The following is a 15027-nucleotide window of genomic DNA, read 5'->3' as shown; positions in this document are numbered from 1 at the left end:
GAAAAGTTAGGATTTATGTTTGCAGAAAGCTTTTCATTTTATCTAAGTCTGTGGACCACTACAATTTATATTTTTCTGGTTCACTGATATTTTCGTTGTCCTTGACCAGCAAACCACTATTAATTTTGACCCTGTACTGTCATCTTTTCTGAAATGGGAAACTTTGTACTGTCTGGGTTTCACGACCATTGCCCAGTCTGGGAGAGCACAGTTCATTTTGTTCTAAATGCAATGCATATCATTAAAAAAACTTATTTAACTTATTTCTTCTTTGGCGGAAGTTTTTTTTGTTTTGTTCCGACTGTAATGAATCTTTTTATTTAATTCTTTTCTCTTAAGGGGTAAGGAATAAGGGACTTTGAGGGACAGCTGTTGTTATTCTGATAGGGATTCATAATACTAAAGAATATGCTTGAATCTTAGGTTAAAAGATGTGTGCATTTTAGTCAAACAAAAAGATTTTTACTAACTCAAAGGACTTTAAATTCTAAGTAGGGCATCGCCCTGCAAGTACTGCTAGTATAAGATAAAATTTCATGTAGAAAACAATTTTACATACCTCCTTCACAACCAGCAGTTAAAACTTTTTCATATCTGCACAAATCGTCGTACTGCGCAACAAGTGACATTTTTGGTGTGCCTGGATGAGTCATTTTCTGAAAGATTTACAAAAGAAATTATAATGATTTAAAGATAGACACTTGTCTTGAAAGTGAAATCTTGTTACAACGAATATTTATTTTAACTAGATAATTTTTCGGTCCCAATTTTATTTCTATTACCGGGTCATTCCGTGTCAAATCAACACACTTTTAATTAAAATTTTACCTCACCATCTCAGATTTTGATAAAATTTGGCACACATATAGTGGGCACTAAGAATAACAAAAATACAAAATTTCAAATTTTTATCTTGAATAGTTTTTTGTGTACGGCCTTGTAAAGTTTTCAAAAAATCGTGAAAAAACTACAAACAAGCAATTTTCAAATAGCTCTAAAAGCTGTCAAAATTGAGTTAGAGAGGTGGGACCGGTGTTATTTTGTAGCTTTTTTAATGCTCTTTTAAGAGATATGCAACATGTCCTATGTAGTAGTAAAAAAAGTTTTTTTTGGTGCAAATCAAATTTTTGATTTTGATTTTTTTCAAAAAGTACCACTTTTAAAATTTTCAAAAAAATTCTATAAATAGACAGTACTTTCATAAACTGCCATGCAAAGTTTTATGATGGGATGGTAATGGGAACTATGTCAAAAAAAATTACTACTGGCTCCTATTTTTCATAAATATCAGATTTTGACATAATAATTATTTTATTGTAGCAAAATATTTTGTAGTAAATGCTTTCATGACAAATATGAATGCATTGTACTTTAAATTCTTCTTATAAAAATATTTGTAAAAATTAAGGCAAATAAAACACCAAAATTTAAATAAAATTATATCAATTTATGCTGTATGAAAAGTTGATAAATTTACAATAAATATTGTTGTGGCTAAATAGTTTGATAAGCAAGTATTATTTAAAAAAAACTTTTCCCTTCCATTCACTTGATCCAGTATCTGCAGATCTAGCAAGTTGGTACCTTTCTGTGCAAGTTAAAACAAAAACCAGTCTGCCACATGGCCCCCCATGTGGCAGTCTGGTATTTCTTCTAACTTGCTCAAGCCAGACTCTCCACAAGCATTCATTCAGTGACTAGAGACCTTGCTAACAAGTAGTGTTTTAAATTTTATTACTGTCTTAAGTTATCCATTCCATAATGTAAAATAGTTGTGATACCTCACATAAAAGAATTATTACTTGAACTTCAGTATTTCTCATGTGTTAGCGAATTTAATCTATGATTAAAACTTTTAGTTAAAAGGCAAGTTTTAAGAATTTTTTAGAAAATATGGAAACTAGTGAAAAATGCAGTATTGTGGTAAGAGTTCAGTGCTGTAATCCATTGAAGAAAACAAATCATTGTGTTCGAGATAAAAAAAAACTGAGAAATGTCACATCTTGGATGACAGGTTCATTTCCACAAATACTTGATGGCTCCATGATTTGTGATCAGTGTAGAAAAGACCTAACTAAGTTAAAAAATACAGTGCCCATTAGTGAAAAAAATTCTGAAAATGAAGATTCTCCTGAGTTGGAGGTGAATGTTCCAGACGAAGATCCAGACTTTGCAACAAGTTCAGTGATTGTTCAGACACTAAATACTTCACTTCAAGAATTAGGTGTGTCCCCGATTGATAAGAAGAAAATAACTTCTAAGCAGTATGCTTCGACTAAAGTAAAAAAAATCTCCTCATCTATGAAACGTAAACTCTTTTCTGCTGCTGAAAATTCTTCATCAGATAATGATACTGAAATTGACCAATCGGTCAAACGTCCCTCAAGTGGGGAGGTTTAACCCAGTTTGAACACTCTTGAAAAATCTTTAATAAAGAAAATAATTTTTAACTTAAATAAATAACAGCAATGTAAAAAGTTGCTTGGATATATTTCCTTTTGAAAAAAGTCAACCAGGAATTTTTTTTATTCAAACTTAAAAAAAAAAAAATACCTTAGTAAAAAGTGGGTCAAACCTCCCAGTTTCTCCTACTCAAGTGATTTTTCATAAAATCTTATATCACTACATTAAAATTATTATTATTTGGTCAAAAACTGTTTTTATGAAAATTTTATTGTAAATATTTATTGTATTTGTATTTCATACAGCATAAATTGATATAATTTTAAATTTTGGTATTTTATTTGCCTTAATTTTTACTAATATTTTTATAAGAAGAATTTAAAGTACAATACATTCATATCTGTCATGAAAGCATTTACTACAATATATTTTACTACAATTAAATTAATTATTTTTTGGTCAAAATCTGGTATTTAAGAAAAATAGGGGTCAGTAATCAGGGCCCAATACAGGCTGATTTTGCTACCGTTTTTCGGTACCTTCACAAAAATCTTGTTTTGAAATAGGTACTTTCACAAAAAACAAGAAATAAAATCAGTAACTTCACAAAAACATCGAAAATTTCACAAAAATTTGCATTTTAAAATATAAAACTTGTTTCTCTGTTTAAAACAAAATTTACTCATAAAATAAAATTATAAGCAAGTTTATATGAACAATCGCTTGAATAGCAACCTTTTTGTGGTATTTTAACTCATTTTTAGCTGTTTCTCGCCAAAGTGTATTTATCTCGCCAAAGTCTCGCCAAAGTATCATCACAGTCTTTTAACATATTTTGGGGCACCGCTTTTCTCATAATTTCCAATATTGTACACATTACATAGCCCATTAAGCTGAAATAACGATGGTATTTTTGGTACTTCTTAGGTTTTTAGCTCCCCCCTCCCCGTTAAAAAACGAAACCTGTTAAAAATAATACTAGATGATATTTACACTTTTCGAACTAAAATTTCACTTGTTCTACTTCTCTTTTACAAAAATTAGGATGTCTCTAAAAGTTCACAAAAATAGAATGACGCAATGCTTTCACAAAAATAGGTAGCAAGAAAAAATTCCTGGATTGGCCCCTGGTAATATTTTTTTTTGGCATAGATCCCATTACCATCCCATCATAAAAACTTTGCATGGCAGTTTATGAAAGTACTGTCTATTTATAGAATTTTTTTGAAAATTTTAAAAGTGGTACTTTTTGAAAAAAATCAAAATCAAAAATTTGATTTGCACCAAAAAAAACTTTTTTTACTACTACATAGGACATGTTGCATATCTCTTAAAAGAGCATTAAAAAAGCTACAAAATAACACCGGTCCCACCTCTCTAACTCAATTTTGACAGCTTTTAGAGCAATTTGAAAATTGCTTGTTTGTAGTTTTTTTCACGATTTTTTGAAAACTTTACAAGGCCGTACACAAAAAAACTATTCAAGATAAAAATTTGAAATTTTGTATTTTTGTTATTCTTAGTGCCCACTATATGTGTGCCAAATTTTATCAAAATCTGAGATGGTGAGGTAAAATGGGTGTGTTGAGTTGACATGGAATGACCCTACCTTGCTTGAGTTCGATTACAATAAACAAAATTTGCGGTCAGCTGAAGGTTGTTGTTAACAGGATTTTACTGTGTAGTTAAATTTTATAAAGTTAAAAAGTAATTCCAAGGCAATGTTTTTCAAAAAATACTTGCCATGAATGCTTACCTCTAAAGTACACATCGTAAATGCTATTCAGATCACCTTGAAATAGTCTCCACTAAAATCCAACATTTAAACTACATGTCAAGAAACTTTCATGAGAACCTTTGCATTATAAATCTATAAAAAACTACATTTAACCCTTTGAAAACATTGGCCTCCCCTTCTCAGTGTAGGAAATAAGTACAGGGTGGCGACAGGAACTATGAAAAAAGTTCCCCAACTTTTCCCTGATTAGGTTCATCAAAGTTCCCTGATTTACGTTACCAATGATAATGGTTTACATTCTTTGCTCTACTTGAAATCCATTGTATGTTTGTATAAAATGCAGTATTTTAAAACGTTTTAGTTGTGTAAAGTTGTTGAACTAAAGATATAATTTTAAAAAGATATTGTTTTTTTAATAAAATGGTAAAAAAACATATTAAGTCAATTTTTTTTGAAAAAAAAAAAAACTACAAAACAGTATATTAAATTTTTCTATATGGAAAGTTATATAAAATTAAAAAAACTTTACTTCCAGTAACCACTTAGCATAAGAATTTTAAGAAACTATTAAAATCACTTTTAAAAAACATATGTGTATTTATGATAGAACTAAAATGTTATTAAAATTATTTTGAACTAAATTTTCTAACAGTATAATAATTGTTGCAAGGATAACAAGTAATAGTGAAAGAATAGGAGTAATGTAGTTATTCTTATATAACTAATTGACATATTTATGCAAAACAGATGAAACCTTTTGACATCTATTCATAGGGAGCTTTTCTCTAACCAAGAACATAGGTTTTAATGAATGATTACAGCATTTTAACAATGAAAAAATAAAGATATTTACTAAGGTGCCCAAGTTAACTCTATTTCAAATGATTTCAGAATGAATCGAAAACAATTTTAGGTTGCTTTGGTAACGACAGCTTTGAAATGCAAGGGGGAGAAAAAAGCAATTGGTTAATTTCAAAATATATAAAAGAAGAATACAACTTGGTTTTAAAATAAAAGAATCATTTAAGCTTGAAGAAAAGAAAACCTTTAAAACCTGCGTTGACAGCAAATAGTATAACGGCAAAAAACAAAGTTTTTTTGATTCAAAGTTCAATTTTAGCAATTACATTTAAAACGTGTAGAAGTAATAACTTTTAAGCTTTTATCAGTATTAATTCAAAAAACAAAGATTTCTTGAAATCTTGATTACAATATGCTCATTACTTCGAGACAATGGAATAAAGGCAAAGGAGCTAAGGCATTATGACGGTTTCCTCTTTGCCTGTAGGGTTGTTTATTTTACGTAGTTTTGAAAGCGTGAAAGCAAACTTCAAGCTAGGTAAAATAAACAACTTTACAGACACAGAAGCAACCTTGGGAAGTTCATTCTGTGGTTAATAAGTAAAATGCAATACTTTGATGTTGAGAAAAAAGATGCACAAATATGCGGCAGTACATAATCGCACCTCATTAATTTTTTTTTGAACAGATAATTGGCAGAAAATGCATAGAGAATTAGGATACTTTTTTTTTGCAAAGCAAAAAGAAAAAAACGGTGTCCGTTAGGAGGGGTTTCACTGTATACCAATCAATCTGCCAAACATAAATAATTTTTAAAAGCAGATAAAACAAATGTGCAGGAACACTCCAGACACGTGTTTCTGCCCGCCCCCCCCCCCCATTACAAGGAACGTCTTTTTCAGTGCATAACATGTGAGCTAAAGAATGTAAAGACATTCAACAAAAAAATACGACTTTTGTCGGATGCCTTTAAATCTACGAGCCCCCATTTTGTGCATTGAAAATGGAATTCCTTGTAATGCCAAAACACGTGTCTGCAGAGTTCCTGCATTGTGCTTTTAAGGTTATTTTATTTTTTAAGCAAAGGTATTTTTACATTTTTTATAACTAATTTTTGTTTGTAGCAAAAATCCATTTTTAATATAAAAATTCCATATTTTCTATACTTACATTTTTTGCGTAATTTTTAATAAATAAGTTTTATTAACTTTGGGGACATTAAAATAAAGATTTATTCCATTGAAGCATTACAAACTTCATTATTCTCAAAATTTAAATTTGACTTATAAATTTTAATTGTAAATGATTGCAGAATATAATGCTTGCTCTTTTTTTTATAAATTTTAGTATCTGTCTTGGACAATATTCAATTTGTTGCAACTACTCAGTATTGGCCGAGTATCTGATCAGAATTTGGGTCCGAGTACCGAGTACTCGGCAAATTGGCCGAGTACCGAGTACTCGGTACGTCTCTAACAATTAGGTAGGATATGAAAATTTCAAAAAAAAAAAAAAAATACATTTTATACCATTAAACAAACTGAAACCATTTGTACCCTATTTATTAATAAAAAATAGCCATCTAAAACAATAAAAAAAATTCAGTTATTTTTGGCATCACAAAATTTTTGATGCAATTTACGATATTGTATTGTGCTTCATAAGTTTTGAATAGCAAACTGTGAAGCAATATCACTCATTTCCTACGTTGAGTTATATCTCCTGATTTTTAGTTTAAAAATTTTGGTCTTATTCTTGAAAAGACATAGATACTGACAACTTATAAAACACGTTTGACTGCCAACTATGAGATAACTCGCAGATTGCGTTCTTTTCTAGGACGCCAACTACAAGAATTTTTTACTTGTTTACTTGCTATTTTTGTGCAGCTACGATTAAAATATATATATATATATATATAGGGGATATATTTCGATAATTGGCAATCTGGCGATCGTTCTTCATTGGCGTCAATTTTTGGCTCCAGCGCCTGTGCGAGAGGGTATTTTTCTTTGCAAATCAAAACGAAGAGATCGGAAACATCTATTCACATAGGGTTATTATAATTTACGCCAAAAATGCTAAGACCGCGCCAGATTCCCAATTATCGAAATATCCCCTATATATAAATTAATTCTAACTTAAGAAATAGAAAAATGTTTTATGGTTTGTGGTATCTTCTTAAAACAATCTTCCGCACAAAGGGCTGGCTTCTCTTTGGAGGCCTAAAGAAATAACGCGTTTCTCCTCGCCGTTTTTTGCTTGGGTTACGACATGCTTTTGTCGGATACTGTTTTTTTTTTTTCGGGTAGGTGGTTTATTTTCTGTGCTTTTCTCAAGAAAACTATGCACTAGAACTATTATTTAATAATGTAATGTGATTAAATCAAACTGTCATATTGGACCAGATTTCTGAAAATTGCCGTGACAGCCAACGTGTTAGTTTATGCAATATAATATTGTCAGTTAAAATGACAAAATCAACTTCAAAAAAATAAGAAAAAAAAACAGCGAACAGTAAACGCAAAGCAAGATGCAGGTAGGAGGAGTATTCAAGTCATTAAAGGCGATTAAAATGAGTAATAGAAGCAATTATACCTGTTAATTAGTTTCAATGGCTATTTCTATACTAGCACTGTTTTTAAGTTTTTCTACATGCTTAATATTCACAACATCATTATGAAATTTCTCTAGCACAACAACAGCTTTTGAAACTAGTATACTACTTTTTTTAAATTTTGCAGAGTATTTTTTAAACAGTGACGGTTACAGTGACAGCTCACACTTGGAAACTTTTCCATAAGAACAGTTCAAAATAAAATTTGAAATTCCTCAAAATGTAAGCTTATTTGACTACTTATTTTATTTGCTTATGCGGAATTAATCATTCTTTACAACACATTGATGTTATGCTGTGCGCAAGTAAGATTTTGATGAAAGTTTATTAATTTTTTTGGTATAACTTTGATATACACCCCCCAAAAAATTACGCGCCAAATCTGGCATTTCCTACGGACTTTTTAGGGTTGCTGTTTCTTATTTTGGTGTTGCCAATTTAGGTTTTTTCAGCTTTTAGGTTTTTGCTGTTGCCAAATTTAGTATTTTCTTATATTTTGAACCATTTTTTGAGTTTCTTTTAAAGTTTTTGTGGCAACAATTTTGTGTGGCAACAAAGTTTTGTGTCAACAAAAACAAAAAAAAGTCGCCAAATTTTCGATTTGGGGGGGGTATATCCATTGAGCTGTATATACTATCCTGGAGAGAAGCTACAATAGTGGGAACTTGAGCTCGCTTGGCGGTGAGAACGGGGTTGAGCAGAAGACTAGATTTGTAAGATTATCGCTGTTTCGCTGGCGTTACGATTTTTGCTCTTGCACTGGGGGCGTGTTAACGAGGATGCGATCGCCGATCTCATTGGATGCAACCAGTGATGCAATAGCTGCGCTTTTTAGGGGGGACTGGCAGTTTTGTTTTTCTCTTGAAAGAAAATAATTGATGCAATTGAAACTTAAATGAAGTATTGTTGTGTTTGTGTACCGTATCCTGTTGTAAAACCATAAAGGGTGGACTTGACACTTATATTTAACGTGAAATATGTTACAGTAGTTAGTAGTTCAAGAACTTATATTAAATTAAAAAACTAAAATAATCGCGACTTCGATTGCCTCAGCTCATTTTAAGATGAATCTCGTGGGAAAAAGCGCGCATTAAATTCAAATACTTTTTATAAGAAATGAGGAAAACAAGCAAAAAGAAAGATAATCACAATTACTGAGTTTCGCTAGTCGTAAAAAGCAGAATCACGAGAAAAAATTGAAAATCCCTTACTAAAATCAATTACAAGTGTTTTGTTTGTTAACTCATAGGAATTGACAGTAGATAAGAATTTTAAATGCTTAAGCTTTCTACTCTTGTGTGCCAATAATAAAATACTCGACGTTAAATCCCGTTATTACAAATTTGCCATTTCAACTGCGCTTGCGCACGGACTTTGCTGATTTCGAAAACTCTTGCTCAAACTAATGAAAAAACATTTAAATTTGTTAATATGAGATGAGAACAGATAAAAATTAGAAATTACAAAGCTTTCTTTGATTTAGTTTTTACGCCCTCGGTAAAGATTGAGTTTTGCGTCTTAAATATTAATGGATACGGAGTTTGATTTTTCTATCAAACAAAGGTGTTTTTCAGGGCCAAATTTTTAACCTCAGAAGAGTGTACTCGATCTGTAGCATCACTTCCAATACAAAGCCGAACCCTCAACCTAAATACAAATGTATAATATTAAGCTGTTTACACCTAACGTAAAATATCCGCAAAAGACGGATATTTGTAATATTCAGATCATTTTTGAATTACATAACGTGTTTTACGTTTACGTTAAATAAATATTTCCAAACCAATAAATATTTGAAGTGTCATTTTTCTCTTTTCTTTATAAAGATTATCAGTTATTCATATCCATAATTTCATATAATGTATCCCGAAATTGCTGTGAAAATACTCTAATCGCATTCATTAATTTGTTGGAACTCTAGCACAGCCTAAATATAAACAAGCAACACGAAATCTTAAAACAGAAAGCCCAAAAAGCTAAGTCCGTGCGCAAGCGCAGTTGAAATGGCAAATTTGTGATAACCGGGATTTAAACGTCGAGTATAATGAAATCGTTACCAATCGCGTAAATAAAGGCTTAGAATTGTTCTCAAAACTTACTTCAGAAAGGTTATTTATACCTTCAGTTCAATATGAATCAGAAGTCCCAATCCGAAACGAATCCTTTTGTAAGCAGGAAAAATGTGTTCTTTCGATTGCTATAAACGGGTCAGTCCGAACACATATAAATAGAAAATAGTTTTTTTTTTTTTTTTTTTTTTTTTGAGCAATCACGAATTGCGTACTATCCTCACTCATTTCCCAAGTTTGATGTTGCTCTGATTTTATCATGATTACCCATCATCATGGTACCTGATTACCATGAGAATGGTTGTTTTTATTACTTATTTAAGAGCGAAATTTCGCCTTCATAGTTACAAATCATGTGCGGTTTGATTTTATTTATATTTTTTTCAGAGTTTTTTTTTTTTTTTTTTTTTGAGCAATCACGATTACTATCCTCACATCCTCACTTCACCAAAAAGGATTTTACTCTCCTTTTTACGAGTGGTCATCCTTGGAGTCTTTTCAGATTACCATGACGATGGTTGTTAGTAGTATTTATTTAGAGAGCGAAATTTTCGTCATCATAGTTACAAATCGTCAGCGGATTGGTTTTATTCATTTTTTTTTTTCAGGGTCTAACTCAAGCAGACTTTACACTTAAAAAATATTTTTTTTTGTTTAAAATTACGTTTTTTCAGGCGAAAACACCTGTATGGATGAATTTAAACAGTAAAACTTTATCTAAATTCAAAATTTCCCGATTACTCATTCCCATCAGTTAACACTGATAAGAAATAAAAATACATAACGTAATACGCTGTAAATAATCTTTCTGATAAATGTATTGGTGGACATCAGTCATAAAATCACAATCTTAATTACTGCATCCTTATCACTATTTTATTTTTCATGGATATGCCTCGTATTATCTATTCTGTAAAATTATGTGTCATTCTTGGATGGGTGCAGATTTCTTTGCCATTTACATTCCATTTCATCCTGTAGGAATATGAACTTCAACGAAGTAGGGTCCTATCGCAATTCATGTTGGCGGAAAACTCAAGGTGTCAAAATTCAAATGATTTTTTTCTCTCTCTAAATAACAGAGGACAGCACGGAAAAGGAAACGTAACTAAACTTCTAAGTGTAGCTACCCCCAAAAGTAGGATCAAGGGAAATTTTTAAATCTTTTTCAAAGCCTTTCTTGCTGAAATAAATAAGAAGTATTTTGTTTATTTAACAGAAACTGGCAACAGATAAAATTTTTAAGTCAGTGATCTTTCCCTCGTCACCAATCGCATGCATGAATAAAAGCTTACGATTAAAATGGATGATAAGACGATTATCAGGCCCGTCTTAACTGTGCTTACTTACTTTAAAACAATAGTTTGTTTTTTCTACTAGCGTTCTTAAATAATACCCTGCAACCTGCATTAGCTTATAGATAAATGCCCTTCCGTTAAAGTTTTTTTTTTTTTTTTAGTCCTTCCGTTGGCATTAAAAACCATATAAATTAAATATCTACTAAAATTTTAACTATGCCTCCTAGACAAGGGACAAAATTCAGCCTTGCATTAAAAAAAAAAAAAAAAAAAAAAACTTTTATATCCCATAGTGTTCTTGGTGAACTAATTGGCGATGTAGTATTTCAGTAAACGGAAGGGCATCAAATTGTCACTTTATTTATGGATCTATTTCATGGTTGAAATAAAGAAACTTGAAAAAACTTACCAAAAAGTTTACCTAGACATTCAAAAGATAAAAGTTAACCTATGTTGATAATAAGTTTATTTGAATTACAGATGTAACAAAGCAGAGATTTTTTCTGCGTAAAAACATAAACAGAAAACTTGATTTTGCACTTGATTTTCTGAAAGTCATCAAACTATTTGGGAAAAACAGGTTAAGATTCAAGAAATTCAATTATTTCTGAAGAGAATAGTATATGGCAAGTGGCAGATTATTAATTTTTAAAACTCAAGTGTCATGTCTCCTTTTTCTTGAAATTCACCTTTAGTAATTAACAGCTGAAAAAAAGTAGAATAAAGTAGAGATCTGAGTTCACCAAATCAGGTAACGTTTTTTTTTACGTTTGTCATTTCCCCACTCTGTTTTCATAAGAAAAGGATAATAAAATAATGCATGAAAAGTGAATAATCGTTACTTCCTTGTTAAAGAATATTTGTGTGCTTAAATTCAGAAATTTATTACGCCTGGGTCGTGGCTATTGAAATCAAATTGCAGCAATTCCCTCACTGTCATCCCCTCACTAATGTATACAATGGGGGAATGATTCTGAAATATTAATTCTGAAACATCACTCTGAATTTCTAATACATTTCTTTTACCACGTATTTTGTAATTCTAAGCGAATTCTTTTCATGTTTTGTTTTGTTTTCATAATTATTTTACGATTACCACAACTTGCTGATTTGCAACAACTGTATCTTTTTTAAAGAAAAACATACTTCTTTTTGATAGCACTGCGCGATCAAATTAATAATAATAATAATAATAATAAAAGAAAAGAAATGAAAAAGCCTCTTCAAAAATTCTTTTCACATCATTCTTGCTGATGCATGTGGAAAAATGAGCTCCTGAATCCAAATATGACCACCGTCCCCCTCCCCTCACTTAAAATTTTTCGAAGTAGCATCCCCCTAATTAGTTTCCACTATTTAGTTAAATATCCTTTTTTTTTTTTTTGGAAAGGAAGAGAACATTCATTTGAGGTGCAAGAGAGGTAAAACGTTCAAAACATGAACATTTGTGGTAAGGACCCCTCCTTACCGCCCATGAGGGAGTACCCCCCCTTCCCCAATCCGATACTCACTCATGGGGGTATTATTATTACAGCAGTAAGTAATAGTTTATGTATAGTTAGCATAGTTTATTAATACAGCAAGAATTAATAGACTATGGGGACGTTGCATTACCCAGAAATATAAATATACATTAAATACAATACGGGAAGGTTCATTACTGAGGATCTCGCTACTGATATTTGTTTTTTACTTTTTAGTTCATACAGCTACAAAATCGCATTTTTTAATTTTATTTTGTATTTTTCATTTTATGTTTGCGTACACATTTTTATTAACTTCTTTCTTCAACTTTATAAAATAAAATAAAGGATTGGGATATAGGCTTAAAATGTGCCTTTATTTTTAACCATTTTCCTACTTTTCCCACGGAAATAGGCGGAAAACAATTCGTCAACGCAAGAATGAAGAGGACAGTTTTATTACGGTTTTGGGGGAAGGAGGACCTTTTAAGCGTTTGCCTCGGGGGGTTTGTTTTCTTTGTACTGCTATCTTCAATCGGGGAAGGGGGGCTTCATTCGAAGAACACACACCCTCAGCAATGGGATGCTTTTGATCAAAAGAAGAGAAACAAGCGTTGGTCACTGCAGAAAAATACTTTCTCACGGTTGATTCAAAGCGTCCACTTTCTCAACGTATCCATATTCGGGTCCATTCCAACGATCCATTCTCTATTAACTTAAGGCAATTATATACTAATCTTATGACAAACCAAAGTGATTTTGTTTGATCATGCTTTGTGTGTGTGCTTGTTTAAGAAATGTTTTAAAAATATTTGCTAATGGGCGGAAGGGAAGAGGGGTTACGGAGAAATTAATTTAAAGGTTTGGTAAATGGCATAGTGTAAGGAATTTTAGCCCTGTGATAGGGGCAAGAGCCGCGCACCATTCTATAGATATGCACACAGCACCATATTATGCTCTTCTCCAACCTGGTTCTCATTCTTATTCACATGCGTTAAATATATTTGCAATCTTATAAATACTGAAATTCTAGCTTTTGTTTTGAGGCTTTTCTTGAAGTCAAGGAATTTTAAAAATTTCCTTTTTGGTTATTTTTCCGCAATCTGTCGGGAAATTTTGAAAAGTTTTCTTGTTCAAGCCAGATTGTTGAACGTCACTTGACATAACCTTCATTTCCGAGGTAGACTTTGCAAAGTAGGGCGAAGCAGCTAGTTAATTATGTCGGAATGTAGATTCGGACCTGCTTAGAACCTCCACAATTGAAGCTCAGAAAATTATTTCTTGTCACAACACAAAGCATCAGCTGATATGCACAGCTATGGTTCCAGGCTCGTATCCGTACATTTTAGGTCCCCCTGCAACAAAATCTGTAGGGGCTTAATGGAGCCCCCCCCCCTCCCCATAGGCTGGTAGCTTAGGTAGATCCAAGCCTATATAGTTCCGACATTCTTTGTAGATGTAAATGAATCTAAGAAAAATACGTAGATACTCCATATTGGGAAGTACCGTCACATTATGACTTTATGCTATACGACTGCTTTTTAAAAGTACTTTTTAATTTCTGAATTCCTGTTAGTTTTAAAAAGTTTAGTTTCCACAGCTTTTAAATGCCAAATCTGTATAGAATAAAACTGAAGAAAATGTAGAAGAAAGTGCTAATCTTTTATGAGAATAAAAAATTTTTGATTTTTGTTATTCTTAGATAACTTTGTTGTTAAACTTTCTAAGTGTTTATGATTTTAAAATAATTAATAATAATGTTGGGGAGTTTAAACATAATTTCTTTTAATTTTTTCCAACTATTTCTTTACATTGCAAAAGAAATAGTTCTCAAAAAGATGAAAATATAATGCGATATGTCACAAATCTGTAAAAAAAACACGGAATTGTGTAAAAGGAAAATTGATAAGTTCTTTTCTTCAATAAATTCTTTCCTGACGATCGGGGGGGGGGGGGGAATCTGTGATTCAAAAATTATTATACCTCATAGTTTTAGCTAAAAACCTTTTTTTTTTTTTATGTTTCTGATAATGTTGGTTTTTTTTTTTTTGAATAAATTTTAGGAAGACAACACAATACTTACAAAAAAATATCTGCTGAATACTTGAGAAAGAAAACCTAAAATTTCCTTGTAGAAAAGAGATAAAGAGAGAAACATACAAAAACAATACTGTGAATGTAAAAAGACTTGTTTTCGTTTTACTTTAATTTTCGCGAGCTCATTATTATCGCGAAAATTTAAGCCGAAATATTTAAACTTTCTATTCTATTCACATACATTTCACTAAATTTTTTATCTCGCAAAGTCACCGATACGTTCATTTTCGCAAAAATTACGACTCGTTTAAGTGCTTTTACAGTAGGTAAATGGTTAATAAATTGAAATAAATCTGCATTTGTTTAAGAAGTACTGTATTAAATAATCCTACGTTCTCGATGAAAAATACTAACATTTTTAATTATACAATTAAAATTTTCATGAACAAATTATCTGTTTATTCTTACTCTTATTAAGCGAAACAAACAAAAAGCGAAGGGAAAGAAAAAACATATCTGCGAGCGCTCCGAGAGATGGAAGTTCCCTCCCTCTCCTTCTACGTCATCTCACGTCAACCCGAGTCTTGGCAATAATGGTTGC

General features: G+C 31.4%; 1 protein-coding gene across 1 annotated transcript in view; it reads right to left on the bottom strand.

Moving 5' to 3' along the window:
• LOC129222528 (rac GTPase-activating protein 1-like) overlaps nucleotides 1-7675 on the bottom strand; it is a 79811-nt gene extending 72136 nt beyond the window's left edge. The window contains exons 1-2 of the mRNA XM_054857040.1: nucleotides 7541-7675; nucleotides 560-656 (exon numbers count right to left, since the gene is read on the bottom strand). Of these exons, the coding sequence (XP_054713015.1) occupies nucleotides 560-653 (94 nt within the window). The 5' untranslated portion in view covers nucleotides 654-656; nucleotides 7541-7675. The remainder of the gene's footprint in view (nucleotides 1-559; nucleotides 657-7540) is intronic.
• Nucleotides 7676-15027: the final 7352 nt, after the last annotated feature.

This window comes from Uloborus diversus, chromosome 5, assembly GCF_026930045.1.
Source record: "Uloborus diversus isolate 005 chromosome 5, Udiv.v.3.1, whole genome shotgun sequence".
NCBI classification, from domain to species: domain Eukaryota; kingdom Metazoa; phylum Arthropoda; class Arachnida; order Araneae; family Uloboridae; genus Uloborus; species Uloborus diversus.
The sequence above is the reverse complement of the archived record's forward strand: the minus strand, read 5'-3'. Positions and strand labels throughout refer to the sequence as shown.